The sequence below is a fragment of the Callithrix jacchus genome, chromosome 11 (genome assembly GCF_049354715.1).
Source record: "Callithrix jacchus isolate 240 chromosome 11, calJac240_pri, whole genome shotgun sequence".
Taxonomy (NCBI): Eukaryota; Metazoa; Chordata; class Mammalia; order Primates; family Cebidae; genus Callithrix; species Callithrix jacchus.
This window is the reverse complement of record NC_133512.1, coordinates 89,513,708-89,540,437: the sequence shown is the minus strand read 5'-3', so window position 1 is coordinate 89,540,437 and position 26,730 is coordinate 89,513,708. Positions and strand designations below refer to the sequence as shown.

Genomic DNA, 26,730 nt, shown 5'->3' with positions numbered 1-26,730 from the left:
CAGTCAGTGGGTCAGAAGACACAACATTTATCAATTAACTTGGCCATTTTATATGGTTTGGCTCCGTGTCCCCACCCAAATCTCATGTGGAACTGTAATCTCCACATGTCAAGGAAGGGACTTGGGAGGAGGTGATTGGCATGGGGGCGGCTTCTCCCATACTATTCTCATGATAGTGAGAGAGTTCTCACACGTTCTGATGGTTTTAAAAGTGGCTGCTTCTCCTGGGCATTCTCTCTCTCTTGGCACTATGTAAGACGTGCCTCACTTCCCCTTCGCCTTCTGCCACGACCATAAGTTTCCTGAGGCCTCCCCAGCCATGCAGAACCTTGAGTCAATTCACCCTCCCTTCTTGATAAATTACCCAGTTTCAGATAGTATCTTTATAGCAGTATGAGAATGGACTAATCTGCCATCTTACACAGACATGGCTTTTGATGCCCCAAAACAATTACATTAGGAACATCCAAGATCACTGACCACAGATCAGACACAGTAATAAAGAAAAAGTGTGAAATACTGTGAGAATTGCCAAAACACGACACAGAGACATGAAGTGAGCACATGCTGTTCACCTCACAGCATGGACAGGCTTGCTTATCAGAGGGCTGCCATAAACCTTCAACTAGTAAAAACGCAGTATCTATAAAGTGCAATGAAGCAAAACACAATAAAGCGGGCTGTGCCTATGAACACTTCCATCTTAAATGTCGAATCCACATCACATACATCAGTCTCATGACTTAAAAGAAAAACCACCTAATATAGTCTTAATAGCATTAAGACAGAATTCTTTTATCTAGGAAGCTTTGGGAAACAGAATTAACAACTCTCCTAACAGCGTTTTTCAATGTCATTATCTTTCAAGGAGAAGTCTGCAAAGCAAAATACTTGAAATTCATGTTATAATAAGATTTAAATATGGTTCCAAGTAGCTATGTGGTATTTTTGGACTTTTAAAAATATTTGTGTGAAACAAGACCAACTTTGGAAAAAGTTAGTATAAAGCTAATTTCAGTTGGTGTTTGTGGACCTGTTAATATATTTACCTGAAACAGACACTGGCTTTACCCAACTTAATTGTATTATGGATAAAAATGGGGGGAAAAAAAGACAAATGTAACTAGTTGCAGGCTATTTTTAAAAATGTACACAGTGGATGGAGGAAAATAAGGAAAGAATTTCCTCCTATTCCTGAAATTTCACATTCCACACTATTATTCCATGTAGCAATCTGAAAAATGTTTCCATTAGCAGTCTTAACACCCTGTTTATTTCATCAGAATTACAACCCAGAATGATGGCACTCTCTCTCCAGCTGACTGACTCATCAGCCTCTTGCGGAGGCACTGCTGTTCCTCACCAAGACTCGGATCCACAGAGTACAAAACATGGTTGCAGCTGATGCAGGAAACCTACTTTTTAGTGTCATGTATAAGGTATTATGTAAAAGCAACATCACACTGTGTGACTGGCTCGTCTCCACTGTTTTTTAAGATGGTCCCAAGAAAAGTATCCACTTGTTTAGATTAAAAAGTATGTTTCTGTTTGAAGAAACAGAAGATGTTGACTTTACAGCTGACAAACCACTAGCATCCTGTTACATGAAGACTCTAAAGGCCTGGGAGGGCACTGACATAAACGTTTTGCTAGATTTTAAATGATAAAAACTGCCCAAAGTTGGCAAGTAAAATCTCCCAACGTGGGTAGTATTAATGCTCTTCTTGTAGGCATAATATCTAGATGAAACTTCCTTAAGGCTATCTAGAAACCTGAAAGATGCCTTCTTGCCTATCAAAACAAAAGATCAAAGGCATCGAATGTAGGAAGAAGTTTCTATTTATAACAAAGAGCATAAAGGGTTATTGGAATAAGCTCAAAAACAAAGAAAAGAGGCAGGTGTGGCAGGACAAGGACTGTGTGAGCCCAGGAGTTTGAGGCTGTAGTAGCGCAATATACTCTATAATTGTTTCCGTGAATAGTCACTGCACTCTAGCCTGGGCAAGAGAGCAAGACTCCATCTCAAGAAAAAAAAGAAGCCAAACAGGCATACATTTCGAAAATTACATATAAAACTAGGTTAAAACGTGGGTCTTCAAATTTACGGTTAGTCCTAGAACTGAGAAAATCATTTCTTTTAGTCTTACAGTTAAGAAAACCATGACCTAGAGGAAATAATCTTATCTGCAGGTCTTGTAAGTAATCTTCACAACTATATAAGCCCAGGACAGAATGAGGTCCTCATCTGTTCACTCAACCTACATGGGAAGAAACGACTGGTTTTCTAAGGATGGCTGTGCAGGTGGTGCTGCGACCCCTCCTGCTTTAAACCATTCGATCTGCTCCTGTCTCTGCTTTGTCTCATCTTGCTCACTGACTCCTCATTTGCTTCGAAGTCTCCATGAAATGACCAGCAGACAGCCCCACCCCATATTTGCTTATAAGCCTAGCTACCTTGACTTGGGTGGTATTTGCTTACAGAGGCTATGCTGAGCTTCTGAGCAGGGGGTTCTTGGCCCTAGAGTAGGGCCGTTCTCTGTTGCACAAGACTGACAGGCACAAGACATTTAAATGGTCAGCATCTTGGTTTCTGCCACTAAATGGCTATAGGGGCTCCGGCCCCCATTATTCTGATACCCTAAATACCCATTTCCAAATCTCTCATTGAGAATGGTCTCTAGTGAGACACCATTAAAGAATACAATTTCTAAACTTTAAAATACAATTTTGGAGTTTTTGAAAATAAATTTCAATACTAGAACTATCCCTACCAAAGTTTCCATTTTAAAGATACTCTCCGGACTTTCTTTTCCTCACCAGTAATATGGGAACAAGACTAAAGGCAGTCCTGTGGGGACTAAGTCAGACAATGCACAGACGCTGCCAGCTGGCTCCAAGCCCATCGCCTGCCACCAGACAATGTGATGGTGACTGCAGTCACCACCTGAGGGCTTCCTTCCCTGGAAATCCCTTTGAGCAATGAAGATCTTTCTCACCACTATCAAGGACTAGCACATGTGCCACGTAAGCACACAGCCAACATTTATCCTTTTACTTTTGAAGTTTTGTCGCACTTTAATCTCAGATGAGGAACATCTATAATCAAAGCACAGCTGACCAAACAAGCAGAGACTATTTCCAACAACTTACCTTAGAATCATTTCAGAAAAGCAACTTCATTACTTTGTCTAGAATAAAATCTCAAGAAGAATATTAACTATCAACTATGGAGTATTAAAAACACAAAACAAGGCAGTTTTAGCATAAGCTTGTAAGGTGACAGACGGCACGCCCAAGTGAGCCTCGCTAAAAAGACCAAGATACATTTAAGTGCTGCTGAAGTTCAGAGAAACTCGTCAGGAGCCAGGAGCAGTAACTGTAGAAGGAAAGGACTCGGTGTTGAAAGGAAAAGGGATTTTAATGCAAGAAAGGAGGCACTAGGCAAAGGGGTCCCCATGTTGAAGGCACTAAAAGGTCTGTTCCTGAGCATGGTGAATGGTGAAGGAGCAAGACCCAGAGGGTGTAATGAAGGAGGGAGCGAGTGAGAAGAGAGAAAGAGAACACGTTGTGTATGAGAGAGAATGTGTGAGAGGACAAGTGTAAGAGGCTAAGTATGAGTCTGAGAAAGAACAAATGTGAGAATGAGTGTGAAAGAGAAAATGAGTATAAGTGTGAGAACAAGTGTGAAATATGTGTGAGAACATATGAGCAAGAGAATGAGGGTGAGACAGTGTGAGAACAAGTGTATGTGAGAACAGTGATAGGTGAGAACTGAGTGAAATAAAGTGTGAAAGTATGAGAAAGTGTGAGAAAAGTGATAGCTGTGGAGTGTGAGAACAAGTGTGTGAAATAACAAGTGTGAATGTGAAAATATGAGTGTGTGAGAAAAGTATAGCTGTGGTGTGTGAAAACAAGTGTGTGAAATGTGAATGTGAAAGTATGAGAAAGGAGAAAGTGTGAGAAAAGTGATAACGAGTGTGAGAACGAGTGTGAAATAACAAGTGTGAATGTGAAAGTATGAGAATGTGTGAGAACAAAGTGTGATAGGTGGAGTATGTAAGAACAAGTGTGAGTGAAATAAGTGTGAATGACGAAGTACGAGAATGTGTGTGAGAACAGTGTGATAGGTATGAGGTGTGTAAGAACAAATGTGAGAGTGAAATAGCAAGTGTGAATGAAAGTATGAGAATGTGTGTGAACAAAGTGTGAAAGGTGTTGGTGAGAACAAGTGTGAGTGTAAAATAAGTGTGAATGACAGTATGAGAACGTATGAGAACAAAGTGTGATAGGTGTGGAGTGTCAGAACAAGTGTGACCGTGAAATGACAAGTGTGAATGTGACAAAGTATGAGAATGTGTGAGAACCAAGTGTGACAGGTGTGTGAAAAAAGTGAGAGTAAAATAAGTTGTAAATGCAAATATGAGAATGTGTGTGACAAAGTGTGATAAGTGTGAGGAGTGTGTGAGAACAAGTGTGAGTAAAGTATGGATATGAAAGTATGAGAATGTGTGAGAACAGTGTGATAGGTGAGAACCAGTGAGTGTGAAATCACAAGTGTGAATGACAAAAAGTATGAATGCATGTGAGAACGTGATAGGTGTGAGTGCATGAGAACAAGTGAGCTTGAAATAAGTGTGAATGTGAACGTATGAGAATGTGTGTGAGAATGGGAGTGAAATGAGTGTGAGCATGAAAACTGTGATAGTGTGAGGAGTGTAAAACGAGTGCAAGTGAAAGAGAAAATGTGAGAATGAGAACTAGTGTGAGTGGGAGTGTGTGAGAACAAAGTGAGAATGATTGTGAAAGAACAAGTATGTACAACAAGGAATGAGAATGTGAAATGAGTGAGAATAAAAAAACACAAGTATGAAAGAACAAGTGTGTGAGAAAGTAAGTGGAATGGAGAAGAGCACAAAAGCACAAGTGTGAGAGAATGATTAAATGTGTGAAATAAGGGAGTGAGGACAAGTGTGAGAATGGGTGTGAACTAGTGCATGAGAGCAAGTGTGTGAGAACGAGTATGGAAGAGCAAGTACGTGAGCACAAGTGTGAAAATGTGTGCATGAGAATGTGAGAATGAAAACGTGAGAACAAGTGTGAAACACGTGTAAGAATGAGAACAAGTGTGGAAGAACTGTGAGAACAAGTGAAAGAGGTGTGGATGTGTGAGAACAAGCATGTGTGTGAGAACAAGCATGTATGAGAACAAGTACGTGAGAAGTGAGAATGTGTGAACAAGTGTGAGGACAAATGAGAACAAATGTGTGTGGATGAGCATGTGAGAACAAGCATGTGATGAGTATGAGAACAAGTGTGAATGTGTGCAAATGACAAGTGTGTGAATGTGTGAGAACAAGCGTGTGTGAACACGTGAGAATGTGTGCAGACAAGCATGTGCGGATGTGCAAATGGAAGAAGTGTGTGAACAAGTGAGAATGAGTGCAGACAAGTGTGGAAAGAACGTGTGTGAGAACAAGCATGTGTGAGGTGAGAATGCAGACAAGTGAACGTGAGACAAGTGAGTGTGCAGACAAGTGTGAAACAAGCATGTGAGAACAAGTGTGAGAATGTGTGCAGACAAGTATGGAAAGAACAAGTGTGAGAAAGCGTGTGTGAGGTGTGAATGTGCAGACAAGCGTGAGGACAAGTGTGTGTGAACATGTATGAGAACGTATGTGTGAGAGAATGAGTATGCAGACAAGTGTGGAAAGAACAAGTGTGTGTGACAAGCGTGAGAGAGAACGAATTCACGGGAAGGACAAAATGGCTGTGTGAGACAGGGAGGGTCCACAGCCTTCTACACGAGGGCACCACGGAGAAGTCACCAGCAGGGCCCGATCAAGGCTGGGCTTTAGAAGGTGCCTTTGGAAAAGCAACTAAAATTAGCGTGCCCCTCCCTCCCCGCGACACACGCCTCAGGATTGCCTCTGGATGATGAAGCTATTTCAGGAAACTGAAAAGCCAGTGGAACACGCATTTCCAAAGGACAAGAAGTCACCTCTAAGCTGCTGTGGCTCTTCTTTGAGAAGCAGAACATGTACCATGGTCAACAAAACATAAAACAATGTCAGGTTTCAACCGTAAGGACACAAACGTATCCACGTATTTCAGGAAGACCACAAAGGTGCCCCTGTTCTCTCCATGTTCCATTGTGACAGGTGTGGTAACTTTAACAGTTTTGGGACTGCAGCTCAGCACCTGAGCACGTGCTGAGCACATGCCTGGCACCCTGGGTGCATGAAGCTCCAGTCAGAACAAGAACCACCTGAAGTCCACTGGAAACACAAACTCAGGGTTCCCACCTTTCTCCAGTCTTTTATTTCGCAGATTTGGGTTGTCAGTAAACTTCAAGAATGTTTTTCTTATGTTTTTAAGTCCCAGGACTTCTGAGAGCTTCATTCTTGACCACAAGGGAGAGCTGATGTCCTGAGCCAGCAGCCAGCCTGAAATCCCTCCTTCCGCCTCACCTGCAAGGCTGTAAGGAATGGGTTTCTGGGAGCCCTATTCAAATGCTGCCACCTTCCTACCCCAAGCTGGTCCAGGGATCAGTATCTGACCCAGCTGGAATGGGGAGCAGAGGGGAGAGGGTGAGGATGAAGGAAAACTCAATGCTTTCTCTGGAATGCTGGCAGGCATGCTATTCCACACGTGGACTGCAGAACCAGATGGCATGAGTCTCAAGAGGGAGAGGGGAACGCAGAGGTGGAGACAGTCTTGAAGGCTTTCAAATTCCTGGTTCCATTCTGTTCCTGAGACTCAACTGCAGTCCCCTGTATACGTTTCATGAGACATCAATATACGCTATTTATTTTTAAAATAAATTCCTCTCCTTTTTACCCCCATTTGCTTAAGCCACATCAATTTCCAGAGTCCTTGGCTAATATGATTCAATGTCTTCTCATAACATAAGACAGTGCTTCCATTTTTACAGAGGAAGACATGGAATCTGTGCTTCAAAAGATGCCAGCACCTCCACATTCAACTGGAAGACCCTGAATGTGGCTGAAGGAACATGTTTGGACTAGAATCTTTTTTTTTTTTAAGAGACGGAGTCCCGCACTGTCACCTGGGCTACAGTGCAATGGATCTTGGCTCATTGCAACCTCTGCCTCCCGGGTTCAAGTGATTTTCCTGCCTCGGCCTCTCGAGTAGCTGGGATTACAGGCACCCACCACCACACCTGGCTAATATTTTTTGTATTTTTAGTAGAAATGGGGGTTTCACTATGTTTGCCTGGCTGGTCTGGAACTCCCAACCTCGTGATCTGCTCACCTTGGCCTACCAAGGTGCTAAGATTACAGGTGTGAGCCACCATGCCCAGCTGCTTAGGACCATTTCTAAGGGATGTTTTGGGAAAGACCTCCTGGATCCCCTCTAGTCGAGGGATAATCTAAACAAGACTAAGGGCTCTGAAACAACCTTAAAACTGTATGCTGCCCAACAACTACCAAGTGAGAGTGATTCCCTATGCACAGCCAATGGCAAATGCCAGTTGCTCCGGTCCTTATCAGAACATTTATCCAAGCTTTTCTACTTACCTATAATTCACCTCTAGTGGCCAGGTGTGGTGGCTTACGCCTGTAATCCCAGCACTTTGGGAGGTTGAGGTGGGTAGATCACCTGAGGTCATGAGTTCGAGACCAGCCTGGACAACATGGAAAAACCCCATCTCTACTAAAAATAGAAAAAAGTAGCCTGGCATGGTGGTGGGTGCCTGTAATCTCAGCTACTTGGGAGGTTATGGTAGGAGAATTGCCCAAACCTGGGAGGCAGAGGTTGCAGTGAGCCAAGATAAAGTCATCGCACTCTACCCTGGAAGACAAGAGTGAAACTCTATCTCAGAAAAAAAAAACAACAAAACACCAAACACCTCTAGTGTCATGCCTTTACTAGAATACTAAACCTACATGTAGAAAAATATTTAAGTTCTTAAAATCTGAAGACTTACTATGTGTTAGCTATTGTACTAAGTAGTTTACGTTCATTGACATTTAATTTTCAGATTTAATTGTGTGATACGGTCATGTCCATTTTACAGATGGGAAAATTGAGGCTTGAAGAAATAAAATAAGTTGTTCAAAAGATACACTAAGAGAAAGAACTGGGAGTGGAAAGCCAGGCTGTCCAACACACACTTCTGTCACCTAACCAAGGCACTGTGCTGCCTTATTCACCTATGTTCCAAGTTCATCACTTCAGCAACGTTGATGGTTTTTTTTCCCTCTTCGACAAGTTCTACATTGCAACAGCTCAAGTAGAAAAATGTGTAAAGGTTTCATAACGGTTTCTAAATCATCCAGATAGTAAAAAGAAGCACACAAAATAAAAAACCCTTCTAGAAATATCTTTTGCCAGGATGAGGAGGAATTACTTGGCAGCCAACAGTGAACTCTGTTCTCATATTTTCCAGTAAAAGAAACAGAAAAATTTCCTTTTCACTGAAGCACACGTTTGATTACTTTACTCACCATATAAGGAAATGAGTGATTCTGAACTTTTCAGCCCCATCCTTCTTTTCTGAGCACAAAATTTCATTTGGAAGTTAATATGTTATTTTAAAAGTAAAGTCATCTGTGGAAGTTCCAAACTAAGTAAGAGTACTGTTAAAAGCTAAGGAAGATTTAAAGATTTGGATTTTGTTACATTCTGAAATGAATGTTTTCACTAAATTGTTAAAAATGTCCCTGGCTAAAAATGGATAAGCTAAAAATACTTAACAATTTGTTAAGAATAGTGGAGATTTTTTGGTCAATAATGAAGGTGGTTTCTTAAACATACCGGACTTTTAACGACTGGCATGTGAAAAAAAAACCCCGAATTTTAAATCTTATGAATCTCTTAACTTCCTGAAATTTTAACAGTAAAATTTGACAGAGATGACCTAGAAGTTTTTGGATGTTCCCATATTTTATGTACTTAAATTTGATTCAAAATAAGCCCATTATTTCAATCAGAACAGTGATTTTATTCATAACAGAAAGTGATGGCACTTATTTTGTTTTCATACAGAAAAAGTACATCCTGTAGTAAACTTAGTTTATGACAAGTGTAGATAAACCCATGTTTTAAAAGCCAAATAACATTTTTTAATAAGTTACTTGAATCAAATTGTATGAGTTAATATTCCTCCTTTAAATTACGTATGATGTTGAAGGTATCTCCATAAAGGACTCCAATGGCACATCTTGAAGAGATATTTCAGAAACAGATCAATTCATCCATTATTCATTTACCAAACTCTGGGGAGACAGTTATGGTCCTTGCTTTCAAAGAGCTAACAATAACTGTGCAGAAACTGCTGAAAGGAAGTGAAACAAAAGGGGCAAAGAAAGCCTTCTGTAGAAAGGAAAAGACGCAGGGAGGCAGGAGTGAGGTGCAGGTGGATACTTTTCCTAGGGTATAGTTTGTGAAGATTGGGATGCTCACTGGGACAGCAGGGGGAAATCAGGCTGGAAAGGGAGCGCCCGTCTAAATCACCACAATCTCATCTGCCAGGGAGAGACAACCATATGGGCAGTGCACACCTGGAGAAGATTGCCCGGAGGACAATGAACATGGAAGGCAGCAAAGGGAGACACCAGCCAGAGGCTGCAGGAGCCCAGGTAAGGAGGAAGGAGTCTAGTAGGAGTAACAGTTCTGTTGTCTTGGTTTTGTGGGAAATAGCAAACAGTAAGTATTAACTACTAAAAACAACAACAACAACAACAAAAAACCACAGTACAGGTTCAGCATCCCTAATCTAAAAATCCAAAATGCTTCAGTAGCGGAAACTTTTTGAGTACTAGCATCATGCTCAAAGGAAATACTCACTGGAGTCTAATGCAAATAGCATAAAAACTGAAACACATATGGTCCCAAGCATCACTGATAAGAAATATTCAACCTGTATATAAAACTGTATGTACAGTTCATTGAACACACCCCAAATGAGGAAGGAGGTGCGTGCAAATGATGGCAGCACTTATCTCTGGAGGGGAAAGAGGGAGGTGTACAGGTGAGTCTTCTCAACAGTGTTCAGGAACATGAGCTCTGTATCAGACTAAACTGGATCTGTACACAGGCTCTTACTAGTTGTATGATTTGGAAAAATAAGGGAAAAAAATCTCAGTTTCTGAACAGTAAAAGGAAACAACATTAATATTTAGTACAGTTAGGATTAAATGAGAAAATATCTATAAATCATATTAAGTGAGGTGCTAAATTAAATGTGAGCTAAGACCTACACTTCTGAAGAAGTCTGTTTTTAAATTTTTGTAACATTTTTATAATCAGGAAAGAGAGCTGCTTATCAAGAGATAAGCTCTCAGTTAAGGCACAAAGAGATACCAAAAACCCCACATGATTCATGCAACAGAAAGGGACAATGAGTTGATAAAATTTTGTTTCTCCGCTTATATATTCTTCCATGGGTATGTATTTCTGTCCTGAATGGGGAAAATAAAATGAAATAAATATGGACTTACTGGTTTCCTAAGGAAGAAGAGAGACAAAGCTCCAACTAAAGGCATATCTCCAATCAGTGGTTCCAGAATCACCCGCATGGTACCGTGAATCTAAACTCAAACAGGAAATCAAAACAGGTAATAGAAAACAATTCTGCAGGGCCGCTTAACTCAAGGAGTTTGCACGTGCATCTTAGTAACTTCTGAGCATGTGGCTTATTTCTTTCAACTATGACCTACAGTTAAAACCTGAACTTCAGAAAAATTCCAAGATAAAAAAACTTCTTGATTTTCTTTTTGAATATAGCTTAAAGAACTTTAGAAAACTACCAACTTTAAAAAAAAAACTTACCTGAATACTTTTCACACCAGCTCTACAAAAATAGCGTTTGATCTCCAAATCAATCTCACAATTTCCTACAAAACTAACAAAGAAAAAATTCTGCATTACATAATGTGAGTGAAATGAACTATTTTCTTAATCAGTATAGACCTGCAAGATATATAATCTGAATAAAATGATAGTAAAGCAGCCAAAATCAGATCGTAGGTAAAAGCCATAAAATGTGGCCTCTCACATCATAGAACTTTACTGGTCCAGGTCTGCAGGCTGTCATCAGATAAGACACTGCTATGACACTGGGAGGAATACTCTTTATCAATTAATAAATAAATGTTTGGTGGTAGTGGTGGTCTTATATATAAATATCTTAACTAAATATAAATATCCATGTTCAAAAGAAAATGTAAATAACGAAGTGCAGCTTCTGAAGCAGTCTTTTTTGGTGCAACGTAGTTTTCCTTACCTTACAAACCTGATGTTTAAAACATTAAAACGTTTAATTTTATTTCACACAAATAACTTTCACACTTTCCTTCCCAAACATGAAAAATCTCACAGTGCCCCAGGCCTCTGTAACATCAAAGACTAGAAGCAGTGCATCTGTTTGGGGCCTCAATTTTATTGAATGATATAAGTCATTTCAAATATTAATATGAAACAAGCATAAGGCTAAAGGCAAGATTTGCATCCATTTTTAATATCAACATGAAACGTCAAATACTTTTTGTATGGGTAAGTGTAGGCGCTGATCTTCACCCTTGGCTGTGGAGGTAGGACGTCACACTCCTCCCTGACAACGTTTGTGGGGAAGTTTGATAAATCCTAGACAGGGAAGGTCTATGCAGATAAGCAAAATCATAACAAAAGGAATCTGGGATATATTTCTTCCAATATTTATTGTCCTGGTGTTAAAGCCAATGCCTACAGATTCTTCTCACTGAGAATTGCTCTCTACCTAGTTGGTAAAATCACCAATAACCTGTTACAAAACTATTTTAAAAACTTTCCTTTTCTTCATCCTATGACTTGATCATTTTCTTTTCTTTGAAAGGGGGTCTCGCTCTGTTGCCCAGGCTGGAGTGCAGTGGTGCGATGACTCACTGCAATAGTCGCCATCCAGGTTCAAGCAATTGTCCCACGTCAGCCTCCTTAGTGGGGATTACAGGTGTGTGCCACCACACCCAGCTAATTTTTGTGTTTTTAGTAGATGTTGGTAAGGCTGGTCTCAAACTCCTGACCTCAAGGGGTCCACTCACCTTGGCTTCCCAAACTGCTAGGATTAACAGATATGAGCCACCGCACCCGGCCTTGATCATTTTATTTTCTAATACTTTTCAATTACTCCTTCCAATTAAAGTGCCAATTAGTTAAAGTGCTTGTCTAGAACTCACAACAAAGTAGAATACCTATTTGTTCAGACACGTAAATCTGAGCAGGACACTTTGCATGAGTTATGGCAGCTAACCATGAAACCAGACTTCAACTTCAGAATGGTGTCCACTGATTGATGAATTTAAACTTGCTTGGCACTGAGGACACTAGACAGCTTCCACCTCCTGAAGCCCAGTATCAGCCCAGTGGATAGTCCCTCCTGGATCATAACCTGACCTGAGACATACATGGGACTCTTCTTTTATTCCACTGAAGACAATGGTGTTTGCCCTAGCACCAACTATTTTAAAGATGCAGATTTTTTTCATATTAGATTGAAGCAAGTCTATGCTTCTTTCTGAAATAAAGGCAACCTGGTACCAACTCTGTACATTCACTATATTTACAAACTTCGGAAACTCAAAGATAATCACTTTAATAAAATGATCCTTTGTCAACAATCTAAAAAAGCATACAACTCTGAGCTGCTAGATACCACATGGTTGTTCGGAGTGCACAGCACTTACTGCGACCCACACGGTGTGCTGTGAGGCCCACACGCAGCAGGAAGCCCTGAGCAAGCTCAAGGAAGGATGAGGACAAAAGACAAGGAAAGCTCACTTTTTTTTTTTTTTTTTTTGAGACGAAGTTTCGCTCTTGTTACCCAGGCTGGAGTGCAATGGCGTGACCTCGGCTCACCGCAACCTCCGCCTCCTGGGTTCAGGCAATTCTCCTGCCTCAGCCTCCCGAGTAGCTGGGATTACAGGCGCGGGCCACCATGCCCAGCTCATTTTTGTATTTTTAGTAGAGACGGGGTTTCACCTTGTTGACCAGGATGGTCTCGATCTCTTGACCTCATGATCCATCCGCCTCGGCCTCCCAAAGTGCTGGGATTACAGGCATGAGCCACCGCGCCCGGCCCCAGAAAGCCCACTTTTGAACACAGCTGCATCACTGCCCTCCAGCCTGGGCAACAGAGCGAGACCCTATTGGGGTTAGTGGGGGCAGGGAGCAAAGGAAGCCTATTTTTACTATGGTAGGCATGGTAGTTGGCAGATCTTCAATTTTTTTTTCCAATGTAAAATACTGTATTAAAATACACCAAAAATTGGCTGGGCACAGTGGCTCAGGCCTGTAATCTTGGCAATTTGGAAGGCTGAGGCAGGCAAATCACTTTAGGTGAGGAGTTCAACACCAACCTGGCCAACAAGGGGAAACCTTCTCTCTCCTAAAAATATAAAAATTAGCCGAGTGTGGTGGCAGTGCCTATAATCCCAGCTACTCAGGAGGCAGGATAATTGCTTGAATCCAAGAGGCAGAGGTTGCAGGGAGCCAAGATTGCGCCACTGCACTCCAGCCTGGGTGATAGAGCAAGACTCTGTCTCAAACAAGTTAACATAAATAAATAAATAAATTTAATTAAACACACAGAAAATCTACCCCCATTAACATTTTTAAGTGTACAACTCAGTGGTAATAAATACATCCATAATATGCAACCATCACCACCATCCACCTCCAGAACATTCTTCATCTTGCAAAATGAAGACACACTAACTGCCCATTCCTTCTGCCCCCAAGCTTTGGCAAGCAGCATTCTGTTTCTGTGTCTATGAGTCTGACTTCTCCGGGAACCTCACTCAAGTGGAATTACGCAGATGCTGCCCCTTTGTATCTGGCTTGTTTCCGCCAGCATAAGGTCCTCACAGTCCAGCATGCGGCAGCCTGGAGCAGGAGGCCCTTGTTTTTAAGGCTAGGACATACAGGCCACATTTTGTTTATCCACTCATCGGCCCACAGACACTTGGGCTGCTTCTGCCTTTTAGCTACTGTAAATAATGCTGATAAGAATGTGGGTGTGCAAATATCTGCTCCAGTCCTGCTCTCAATTCTTTCAGGCATGTACAATAGAAGTGGAATTTCTGGATCATACGGTAATTTTGTTTAAGGCTTTGAGGAACTGCCAAATTGTTTCCACAGCAGCAGTACCAATTCACATTTCTACCAACAGCGCACAAAGACTCCCATTTCTCCACCTCACCAAGACCTGTTATTTTCTGGGTTTCTTTTGACAGTAGCCATTCTAATAGGTGTTAAGTGGTATTTCATTATGGTCTAGATTTGCATTTGCCTAATGTTTAGTGGTCAGTGTCTCTTCATGTATATCTTCCCTGGAGAAATGTCTATTCACGTTCTTTCTACATTTTTGAAAAGGGCTGTTTGGTTGTTCTGTTGTTGAATTTCAGGAGTGCTCTATATATTCTGGATGATGACTGCTTATTCATGATTACAGGGAATGCATTAAATCCCAGATTGCTTTAGGTGGTATTAACATCTAAGCACTATTAAGTTTTCCAATCCATGAATTAAAAAAGAATGTTTTGCTATTTATTTGTATCTTCTTTGATTTCTTTCAGCAATATTTTAGTTTTCAGTCTACAAGTCTTTCTCCTCCTTAGTTAAGTTTATTCCTAAATATTTTATTCTTCTTGATTCTATTATAAATGAAACTGTTTCATTTTCTTTTTGGATTATTCATTGTCAGCGTATAAAAATGCAACTGATTTTAGTGGGTTCACTTAATATTCCTACTACTTTGCTGAATTCATTTCTTAGTTCCGAGAGTTTTTTTTTTTGGTGTAATCTTTAGGGTTTTCTACATATGAGATCATCTCATCTGTAAAGAGAAAGATTAAGTCCTCCCACTGGGTGCAGTTGCTCATGGCTGTGATCCCAGAACTCTGGGAGGCCAAGCTGGGTGGATCGCTTGAGCCCAGGAGTTCGGACCAGCCTGGTAAACATAGTGAAACCCCATCTCTACACAAAATACAAAAATTAGACACACATGGTGGCATGCACCTGTAGTCCCAGTTACTCAGGAGGCTGTGGTGGGAAGATCGCTTGATCCAGGAGGTCAAAGCTGCAGTGAGCCAAGACTGCACCACTCCACTCCAGCCTGAATGATAAGCCAAGACCCTGTCTCAAAAAAAAAAAAAACACCAAAACCCAAAAACAAACACGCATGTGCACACACACACATACACACGCACACACACAGTCTTTCTTCCTTTCCAACCTGGATGCACTTTGTTCCTTGCCTAACTGCTCCAACTAGAACTCCCAATATTGTGTTAAAGAGAAGTAGTGAAAGAGGGCGTCCTTGCAGTGTTCCTGATTTTAAAGAAAAAGCTTTCAGTTTTTGACCACTGAATATAATGTTGACTGTGGGTTTTTCTTAACATGGTTTTTTTTATGTTGAGATAGTTTCCTTCTATTCCTAGTTCACTGAGTGTTTTTATCATGAAAGAGTACTGAATTTTGTTAAATGCTTTTTCTGCATCCACTGAGATAATCACGTGATTTGGTTTTTTCCTTCCTGTTAATGTGGTATATTACATCAACTAATTTTTGTATGCTGAATCATCTTTACATTCTGGGAATAAATCCCATTTGGTCATGGTGTAAAATCCTTTTGTAAAAAAATTATTTTTTGGCATGGTGAACTGAGAAAATCCTTTTAATATGCTGCTAAATTCAGTTTGCTACTATTTTTTTAAGGATTTTTGTATTAATGTTCATAAAATATATTGGTCCAGTTTTCTTTTCTTATGGTATCTTTAACTTCTTTTTATGTAACACATTTTATGAATGGCAATTATCCAGGCTACTAGAAACTGGACCCAGAAGGTGAATAATATTTGGATGTCTAACAAGAATTTAGTCTAATTCCAACCACAGCAGGTATGACGTGTGCTCACTGTATCTTCCACCTTACAAGTACAACTAAGTGACATTACACACCATTAACCATGACACAAATATAACAAATAAAAACTTACCTAATCTGAAGGTCCAAAATAATTTGTCTCTTGTCTACATTTTCAGTATATACCTTAACACCATTGATCCTGAGGGGCTGAAAAAAGAAGTAGCTTATTTTAAAATACAGAGGTTTAAAAAAAAAATCAAACCTTGTAACATAGTATAAAGAGAACAAGCTCTAAGTGACAGGAATTAAAATTCTGCCTTCAAAACAGAGTGCAGCTTGATTTTAAGCTATTTAACCCTTGTTTCTCAGCTTCCTCTCATGAGCTGCAGACAATAACGGCCTCCTTTTCATAAGATTACTGTGAAATTAGGTGACGAAATAAATGTCAAGAATGTAGTGCATGCCTTGCTCACAGTAATTAAGCAGCACCGGGTATGACTGCTGTTGCCAGCACATGTAGCGTTACATCCGTGCTCTTTTCAAGCCTCCTACTCTTGTCTCTTCCCATTTAACTTGACCCTTTCCCTCAACTCCATCCTTACTACTGTGTTTGAAATGTAACTTCCTTTCATTTATTCTTTATGTCTCATGATTTTTTATTTCTTAAGAGTTTCACATCCAGGCATAGAGGCTCAGGTCTGTAATTTCAAAACGATGGGATACCAAGGCAAAGAATTGCTTGAAGCCAGGTGATTGAAATCAGCATGGGCAACATGGTGAAACCCCATCTCTACAAAAAGTAAAAAAATTAGTTAAGATGGTAGTGCAGGCTTGTAGTTCTAGCTCCTTAGGAGGCTGAGATGGGGCGATTGCTTGAGCACCGGAGTTTGAGGCTGCAGTGAACTATGATTGTGCCACTGTATTCTAGACTAGGCAACAGTGTGAAACCCCACCTCTTAAAACAAAACAAACAAAAAACCAGGCACAATGGTTCGAAGCTGTAATCTCAGCTCTTTGGCAGACTGAGGCAGAAGAACCACTTGAACCTAGGAGTTTGAAACCAGCCTTAGTGGAGACCCCATCTCTACAAAAAATACAAAAATGACCCAGGCATGATGGCATGCACCTGTAGTCCCAGTTACTCGGGAGGTTGAGGTAGGGGGAATCCCTTGAGCCTGGGAGGTTGAGGTTGCAGTGAGCACTGATCACGCCACTGTACTCCAGCAGCCTGGGTGACAGAGTGAGACCCTGTCTCAATTAAGAAAGAAACGCCTTACCTCTGGAGTACACTGCTTACTTTGACAAGCTTGAGTATATTAAAATCACACCTCTCAACTAGCTGTCAAATCAAACTCGAAGCCTTTACTTGAGAGTCTAGCCACCTCCTATGCTCCCAAGTTTCCAGGCTGCTTCTTTATACTACTAAGCCATGTACAGACTGCACTGAGAAACACAACCAACACGCTATGCTAACAAATGAAAGCGGCGCATGCATCATGTGCATCAGATAACATACTCCCCAAATGACACAGAGATTCAGGGACCAACCCACTCCAGATGACTGGGCATTACCTAACAAAGGACAGACACCTGAAGGCAACACCACCCAGCTCCTGGGAGTCTTGGTCAGCACACAGTCTGGCCAAGGACCCTGCACAGGACTCTGAATGCCATTCTATCCATCCCTTCATCAGAAAGCCTGGTTTTGCAATTTTAAAGACATTGGTACAGTAGATGAAAATGCCAAAGCTATCTTTACTGAATCAGCATTCCTCTTAATGCTCTTGCTATTCTCCATGGATCTTCTTATTCAATTGGTATCAACCTTCAAGTGTGTGTGATGGAACTCAAACACAATTAAATTATTCCTAAAGTAAACCCAGCTGAGGCTGGAATTTTAAATATCCACAAACATGAGCATGCTGTAACTTAGGGCATTAACAGACTATGGTCTGCAGGCTAAATGTAGCCTTTGTCCTGACCCTGGAGCTAAAATGATTTTCACCTGGCTAAAGGGCTGTAAAAGGGAGAGACAGCAGGAAACTGTGCCACAGAGATGTTAGGTGGAATCAGAGCTAAAACATTATGACCTGGCCATGGACAGACACAGCATACAGCCCTTGCTTTATAGCATGTAACTTGTCACTGGGATTTTTACTTCCATTCCTATGGCACTTTAAGTTCTAACTGTGCTTTTTTCCCCAGCTGTGGTTACCATTTTAGGTGCTGAAAGGTAAAGTCAACACTAAAAGTGCCCCACAGGTGTCCTGTGCAGAGACATGGGCTCTCACACAGGATGGCCATGCCTCAGGCTCATCACATACAGGCAGTGCCACACATGAGACCACACAGGAGGCACTGGGTCTGGAGTAACTGCCTCTGAGACGGAGCATTCTCTGCACACAGAAAGCTCTGATGGAGAAAGGTGGCCAGCAGCCTGTAGAGCATGGGGTGGACACTGGCGCCCACTAACAGGTGGCAAACACACAGTAGCCGTGCCAGACTCCTCCCGCAGCCACATCAACCATAACCCTGAAGCGCACCATGCGGTGACATCTGTGTGCGGACTCTGCTGTGTGCACCAGCGTCTGCAAATTGTGTGTGTGTTTACAAGAACTATGACGTCCGGAGTCTTCTGTAGGCATATAAAACAATGTTACCTCGAACTATTGCTACTTATTTAAATACTGATTTTAAAACATAAAATAAAAAAGGAAAACTTACCATGATCAACTAAATGTACTCTTGAGGCTTTTTCCAGAAGTGTTATTAGGAAGCAGCAGCTTTCCTTTTTATATAACGTGACTCCATTAACAAAATCTGTCTTTCCTTCCACCTGTGTAGTTAATGTTATGCCTACCATACCAGCATTAGAGTCATTAATTGCTTTTTCTTTTAACATCCCGAAAGGGATAAACACCGTAAGCTTGTCAATGACTACACATTTAGCATGAATTCACAGATCAAACTCTCTCACAGGAAAGACTACGTAAAACTACTGCTTCCGAAAAGGGCATGCTGACAGAAGAACGTGCAGCAGAAAGACACGTTATGGAAAGAACGTTAAAGAGAAGCCATGTATGGAGGCTGACATGGCCAAGACACCACCACAGGTGAGAGGACAGCAGGACAGCCTCCCAACAGAGACGGGAAAAAGACACCATGGTGGGAGGCACAGCCTGAGTGACAGAGACGGGAAGGGCACTGCGGGCGAGAGGGCAGCAGGACTAGCGAGAGGATAGCAGGACAGGCAAGAAGACAGCAAGACGGCTTCCCGAGAGATGGGAAAGGGCACCATGGTTGGAGGCGGAGCCTGAGTGACAGAGACGGGAAAGGCACCCTGGCTGGAGGCAGAGCCTGAGTGGGAACTGTAGGTGCACCCCGCAGACCTTTTTGGTGAACAATTTTCTCCAGAGCATAATTTGAAGCTCTCTGTTTTCTGAGATAGGGTCTTCCTCTGTCACTCAGACTGGAGTGCAGTGGTGTGGTCATGGCTCACTGCAGGCTTAACCTCCTGGGGCTCAAGTGATCCTCCTGCCTCAGCCTCTCGTGTAGCTCAGACGGCACACACGTGCCACCACACCCAGCTAACTTTTAAAATTTTTTGTAGACTTGGGGTCCCACTTTGTTGCCCAGACTGGTCTCAAACTCTTAAGCTCAGGCCTCCCCAAGTGATGGGATCACAGGTGTGAACCACCATGCCCAGATGAAGTTGTTTAAAAAAGATATGCCCAGCTACTTGGGAGGCTGAGGTGGAAAGATCACATGAGCCTAGGAGTTTGAGGCCAGGCTGGGCAACACAGTGAGGCCTCCATCTCCGAAAAAAAAAAAGGAATAGAAAAGAAAATGTTTTTCATGTTTTCACAGTAGTCTGACTATGTGCACATGTGAAGACACTTAAGAGGAAACTGACCTGCTGGCCCATGTCGATCTTCGTGAAACTAAAGGTGCTAAGGTGGGTGTTTGCTCCCCGCACGGCTGGTTCTATAGTTTCTCGAAACAACTTCTCTATAAATTGGCAAATGAAAGGCCACATGTGTTTTACAGTCTGGAAAGGAAAAAGAACTCAGGTTAAACAAAATGCTGTAATGCATGACACACACAAATGCTCGTGAGAAACGCTCATAGCTGACCAAAACCTGGTTTTAAAAATAAAGGAGGAGAGGATCTTCCTGTTATACAAAATCAACATGATCTAAATTCTAAAAAGTTATTAGAAAAACCAACAACTGATTAACCAGTATGTTGCAGAAACTACTTATTCTGGTTAAATATTCTGTTTAAGTATGTCAGCACACTTAAATATTGCTAAAAATCCTGTGGTTTAAATTTGTTGCTGAAAACTTTCTTAAACTGTATAAATATTAATAAGCACCTATTGTTTTTTAACGACAGAACTTCCAGCACTGTAAGTGATCATCGACATGAGTTCACTGTGTGGCCCTCAAAAATGCATCAAATACAGAGATTAAAAGAGATCTCATTCAAGGCATACTACTCTAAAACCACAACCTTCAAAAAAATGATTGTTGGCCAGGCATGGTGGTTCACGCCTGTAATCCCAGCACTTTGAGAGGCTAAGGTGGGCAGATCACCTAAGGTGGGGTGTTGGAGACCAGCCTAACCAACATGGAAAAACCCCGTCTCTACTAAAAATACAAAATTAGCCAGGCATGGTAGCACATGCCTGTAATCCCAGCTACTTGGGAGGGTGAGGCAGGAGAATCGCTTGAACCTGGGAGGCGGAGGTTGTGGTGAGCCGAGATCGCTCCACTGCACTCCAGCCTGGGCAACAGAGCAAGATTCTATCTCAAAAAAAAAAAAAAATGTTATTGATTACTCTGTTTCTTGAAAGTTATTTCTTTCTTTGTAATGCTTCTCGAAGCTTACAATTATTACAAAACAGATTTGAGCCCTGGCTGTTCAGAAAAGAAGACACATGGCCAGAGATACGAATATGAACATGCCTATACTTTTCTCAAGTCAAAGACACAGTTCTCACTCTCTGGAAAGGAAAAAAACGTGTTAGTTATGATTGAGGTCTTTGGGGAGCAGAAGTCAACCCACTAAAGTACAAACAAGCTTAAATGTTACCAACATACAAATTCCCAAATATGGAAAGATGGTATCTGATCCTCCAATTCCACTGATAGATGGTATTTGGTGTACTCTACTCTTACCTTATTTAGCCATTCTGCTCTTTCAGTGTCTGGAAAATGAACCTAGGAGAAAAAGATACACATATGACTTATTAACTCCCAACAACTGTAAATAAAACATCAAGCAGGCAATTTCATATTCTCATCCTACGTCCTGTGTTTACATAATGCTTCTTTAAAATACTCTACTCTAAAGCTTTGGAAACTGGTCTCCAAGGAGGGAAAGTGAAATGCATGGCACCCCAGCTCTTTATATCCTGAGAACACCATGAGCAGAAAAGTCGAGTGTGGACAAATGCCATCAGAGCCTTCTCTGCACCCCACTGTCCAGAGGAAAGTCACTGGAATCTGAAACATCATAAAAAATTGATCTTTTCCTTTTAAAAAAACCATGTTTCTAATCTGTCAGTAGTATTTTCATTGTGTTCTAGAAATCTAGGCTCAGACTTTGGCCCTTCCCAGGCCAGTGTGGTGGCACACACCTGCAAGTCCCAGCTACTCGAGAGGATCACGTGAGCCCAGGAGCTTGTCTGCAATGTGGAACAATCATGCTTGTGATTAGCACTGCACCCTAGTCTGGACATTAATGAGATTCCATAAAGTAAAGTAAAAAATATAAAATAAAATTCACTCTTCCCTTTTGCTTTTCTCCTTTGGCCCAAACTAGCCAAGACACACTTTTCCTTAGTTGGCTCCCCTCCACACCATCTCCCACCTTCACCCAGATGGGCATCACCATTACAGTTCTCCAGGTCAGGCCTGGACAATGGAAAAGGGTTCTTATAGGGGAAGAAACCTATTTAGAGCCAGGCGATGGCTCACACCTGTAATCCCAACACTTTGCAAGGCTGAGGCAGATGGATTACTTAAGGCCAGGAGTTCAAGACCAGCCTGGCCAACGTGGTGAAATCCTGTCTCTGCTAAAAATACCAAAGTTAGCCAGGTGTGGTGGCAGGTACCTGTGATCCCAGCTACTCGGGAAGCTGAGGCAGGAGAGCTGCTTGAACCTGGGAGGCAGAGGTTGTAGTGAGTGGAGATCATGCCACTGCACTCCAGCCTAGGTGACAGAAGGAGAGTCTATTTCAAACAAACAAAAAGATGCAAAGAGTGGCCAGGAGTGGTGGCTCACTCCTGGTCTCCCAAAAACTGTAATCCCAGCACTTTGGGAGACCAAGGTGGGTAGATCACGAGGTCAGGAGTTTGAGACCAGCCTGGACAACATGGTGAAACTCCGTCTCTACTAAAATATAAAAATTAGCCGGGCGTGGTGCTGTATGCCTGTAATCCCAGCTACTTGGGAGGCTGAGGCAGAAGAACTGCTTGAACTTGGGAAGTGGAGGTTGCAGTGAGCCGAGATTGTGCCATTGCACTCCAGCCTGGGTGCCAGAGCGAGACTCTGTCTCAAAAAAAAAAGAAAAAAGAAAAAAAAGAAACCTATTTAGAAAAAATGTGGACCAGGTACAGGGGCTCACACTTGTAATCCCAACTCACTGGAAGGCTGAGGCAGGAGGATCGCTTGAGACAAGATGTTCAAGACAAGCCTAGGCAACAAGATGTCCAAGATAAGATGGTCAAGACAAGCCTAGTGAGATTCTGTCTCTAAAAATTTTTTTTAATTAGCCAGACATGGTGGTGCACAGCTGCAATCCCAGTCCCAGCTACTCAGGAGGCTGAGGCGGGAGGATCACTTCAGCCCGGGAGTTCCAGAGGGCTGTGTGCCATGACTGAACCACTGCTCTCTAGCCTGAGTGACAAAGTGAGGCCCCGTGTCTGGAAAAAAGGGAAAGAAAATATTTTCTCTATCATTGGGGCAATAATAAAACATCCTTGCAGAGGAAGGCCAAAGCCGTTTTGGTCACAAATGAGGAGCTTTCAAAGAAGGAAGAGCACATAGACCACATGAATGCTCAGGTAACCATGTTTCTGGTTTAGGTTTCAATGGTCACAGGTGACTGTGAACTGGTGACTGAGATGTGACTAGAGAAATGTTCTGAGGTGTGGAACTGCCATGAGTTACTTTCCTAAGCACAAAGTACTTGAGTCAATGACAGACAGCCCTGAGGAAACCAGACCAGCCTCTGCAGGAGGTGGGCAGAGAATGTTCTCATGGGGGTGGGTGTTCTCTCCTAAGATGGTTTCTTTCATATCCAGCTTCTCTCATGTTTGTATATGAGAAAATGCGGCCCAGCAGCTAATTCTGGGTCCCCCAGAGGCCACTGTCAAGACAGACACCTTGCTACAGCCAGCCAGCGCCCTGTGGCCACCACGCTAACTGGCCTTGAGCCCTCTGCAGGGAGAGGCTGGAGCTTCTGCCTCCTCTGGACCAGAAGCCTAGGCAGGCCTCACTCTGATGCTCCTTGACAGGAAGCATTTAATCTGCTTGAATCATGGAGTGGTCTAGAGTGAATCTGTTCCTAAATTAAGTCAGCTTGACTCCATTCTGGAAAAAACAAAGGAATAGCAACTTTCAAAAAAGGCTTAAAAGTTGGGAAAGACAATATTCAAGAAGACTGAGATCGGGAAAAGTTGCTACTAGAGGCATTTGCTCCAATCCAAGGGAGGTGCCTCTGCCACTGTCGAGGCCTATTCTGAGCAGAAGGGCCTGGGGTACAAGGAGGGGACTGCCTTCCCCAAGGAGCAGGAAGAAATGTGGGGATGGGGTGAAGACAACTGGAGGGCTTGTTAGACTAGCCAAACTGGGTCACAAAACCAAGCATGCAGATGAATTCTGCCATTTCTTCACAGTGCAGTAAAGAAGTTCAATACTGGCCGGGCGAGGTGGCTCAAGCCTGTAATCCCAGCACTTTGGGAGGTCGAGGCGGGTGGATCACGAGGTCAAGATATCGAGACCATCCTGGTCAACATGGTGAAACCCTGTCTCTACTAAAGATAGAAAAAATTAGCTGTGCATGGTGGCACGTGCCTGTAATCCCAGCTACTCAGGAGGCTGAGGCAGGAGAATTGCCTGAACCCAGGAGGTGGAGGTTGAGGTGAGCCAAGATTGCGCCATTGCACTCCAGCCTGGGTAACGAGAGCGAAACTCGGTCTCAAAAAAAAAAAAAAAAAAAGAAGTTCAATACTTTAAGTCAGATAAGGAACTCACAGCCTGGCTCCACCCAAGGGTCTGCTCAACACTAAGGCAGGTGTTAAACTGTGGTCCTGCCCAAGTAGCAAGTCACTGTGGGCTCACCTCCTTTGCTGCTTCTTCCCTCTGAATCCAACCACCAGTGATGGCAACAGAAAGGACAGAAGGCAAACCTGGAGCACCTTCTATGTGGGGACAGCCAGGGCTGTGTCCTAGATGTGTTCCTTCCCTCTAACTTCCGAGTAAACCCCAGAGCCCAGATGCACCTCGCTGAGCACAGATATACCTGCCCTTTCTTGTGATGCCGTGACTGTCTACACCTGCTTCCCTTGCAGGTGGCTCCTTGCCTGGCTTCCCAACAATACTAAACTTAGCTACCAGAACAATTACTCTAGAACACAGACATTTCATTTCCATTTACCTTAGTCAAGGCCATGAACTTCTACTTGTTTAACAAACAGTTCAACTTCTCCAGCTTGATCTTCAAAGATCTACTACCTCAAGTCACATTTTCTCCAGTTTACAACATACAAATCTCACTTTTACTATGCTGCTGTTAAATTCTACCAAAGCCATTATGGCTCCTTACACAGAAATGTATTCTTCTCTATTTACCTCTTTTCCTCCCTCCTCCTCCTCTGCCAGTTCCTCCTTGACAATCCACTCAACTCTGCTCTAGATAACCTCTCATCCAGGACAGCACCCGAATCCAACCACTCCCTCCTCCAACCCGCAGTGCCTGGACTTTCAGTCTCTACAGATCACTGTGGTCACACCACTCCATAAACGCTCCTCAAGGGTATCAGGGCAGAGCCCTCACTTCCTGCCTCCAAGCCCATCTCTTACAAACATCAGGCCATTTGAAAGGTCCTCCTCTCATCTTCTCAGCATCAGAGAATTCCTACTGATACAGGATCAGTTACTGACTTTGCCAACTGGGGCAATAAGTATTAGTCCCTATGTTTTTCAATAAACACACAGCAGCAAATCTATTTGTAAATACCATCATATAAACTTCTACTTTCTAGTAAGGTCTTCATAAATTATAAAAAATTAGTACAAGCCAGGCACAGTGACTCATGCGTATTATCTCAGCACTTTGGGAGGCTGAGATGAGCAGATTACTTGAGGCCAGAAGTTTGGGACCAGCCTGGCCAACATAGCAAAATCCTGTCTCTACTGAAAATACGAAAAATTAGCTGGCACAGTTGCAGGCACCTGTAGTCCCAGCTACTCCAGGGGCTGAGGCAGGAGAATTGCTTGAACCTGGGAAGTGGAGGTTGCAGTGAGCCACGATTGCACCACTGCACACCAGTCTGGGGAACAGAGTGACACTCCGTCTCAACAAAACACCACCAAAAAACAATATATAGTCAGATTTTCCAACCAATGAAAATTAAGAGGCCACATATTCTTGAAAACATTATATGCATATGCATGTATATATAGAAACATGTTCTAATATAAGTTACACATGCTTATAAACACATAGAAATTAGCAAGAATATGTACAAAACTAGTAATGAGGAATCTTGGCTCTTATGTTTCCTTCCATGTATTTCTATACTTCTGAAATCCTTGTATGCATGAACTAATACTGTAATTTAGGATTAAAATTAATAAAATGTTTCTAATACAGAAGTACTATTTTTATGTAACAAATGACCAAAATTATGTGAAAGTGCAATTTTCACAAATTAAACCATATTTTAATTATATTAAATGAGAATGATACTTGGAAACAGGATTATCTTACAACCTAAGTAATATACTCCAAATCTGATTTGGAAAGAAAAATTTTTGAAATATCAAGTTTTTAGTTGAGACGGAGTTTCTCCGGGTTGGTCACGCTGGTCTTGAACTCCTGACCTCAGGTGATCCGCCTGCCTGGGCCTCCCAAAGTGCTGGGATTACAGCTGTGAGTCACCACACCCGGCCCTCTGAACATCAAGTGATAAAATGACTCCTGTAAAAAATGTTCCAAAATGAAAACATTCTTCCTTCTCTAACATTAGATTTCTCTAAGTTTACTGATATTTCTCAAATTTGGTCTGACAGTATGCTAGTAAAGTCCTCCTCATCCTGGCATCCTTAACGCCTGAGGAACACCATAGAGCTAAACATATGCCAGTCCGAGAATCACCTACAGAATTATACTTATGTAAAAATAATAAAGTTTCGCTACTCAGTCATATACCAGTTATAAGCCCTGACAGTTGTGAGTGCTGATTTTATTAGTTAGTGGGCCATATTTAATCTCCTGCACATGTGTTGACTGTTCTTTCTGAAGAACCTATTTATCAAGTACTTCCTCCAGCAGAAATGCTAGTCCTTGGGAGGCTCATGCTGCTGTCCTTGGGAGGGTCATGGCTGGAGGAGGGGCTAGTGTGGGAGGCGTGACTGCCAACCAGGAGGGAGAAAAGTGCCAGCAGAGGAGAGAGAGTATGCTGCTACCTGGAAGGGTGCATGGAAGATTTACGCTGTAGGCCAGGCACGGTGGTTCATGCCTGTAATCCAAGCACTTTGGGAAGCTGAGATGGGTGGATCACGAGGTCAGGAGTTCAAGACCAGCCTGACCAGCATGGTGAAACTCTGTCTCTACTAAAATTACAAAAAAATTA

General features: G+C 42.3%; 1 protein-coding gene across 7 annotated transcripts in view; it reads right to left on the bottom strand.

Annotated features, from left to right (window-relative positions):
- ESYT2 (extended synaptotagmin 2) overlaps positions 1-26,730 on the bottom strand; it is a 104,499-nt gene that overhangs the window by 47,118 nt on the left and 30,651 nt on the right. For all 7 annotated transcript variants that reach the window (XM_078343298.1, XM_078343294.1, XM_078343295.1 and 4 more), the window contains 5 exons: positions 21,046-21,087; positions 19,779-19,913; positions 15,996-16,072; positions 10,795-10,867; positions 10,464-10,553 (listed from right to left, as the gene is read on the bottom strand). In XM_078343298.1, the coding sequence (XP_078199424.1) occupies positions 10,464-10,553; positions 10,795-10,867; positions 15,996-16,072; positions 19,779-19,901 (363 nt within the window). In that variant the 5' untranslated portion in view covers positions 19,902-19,913; positions 21,046-21,087. The remainder of the gene's footprint in view (positions 1-10,463; positions 10,554-10,794; positions 10,868-15,995; positions 16,073-19,778; positions 19,914-21,045; positions 21,088-26,730) is intronic.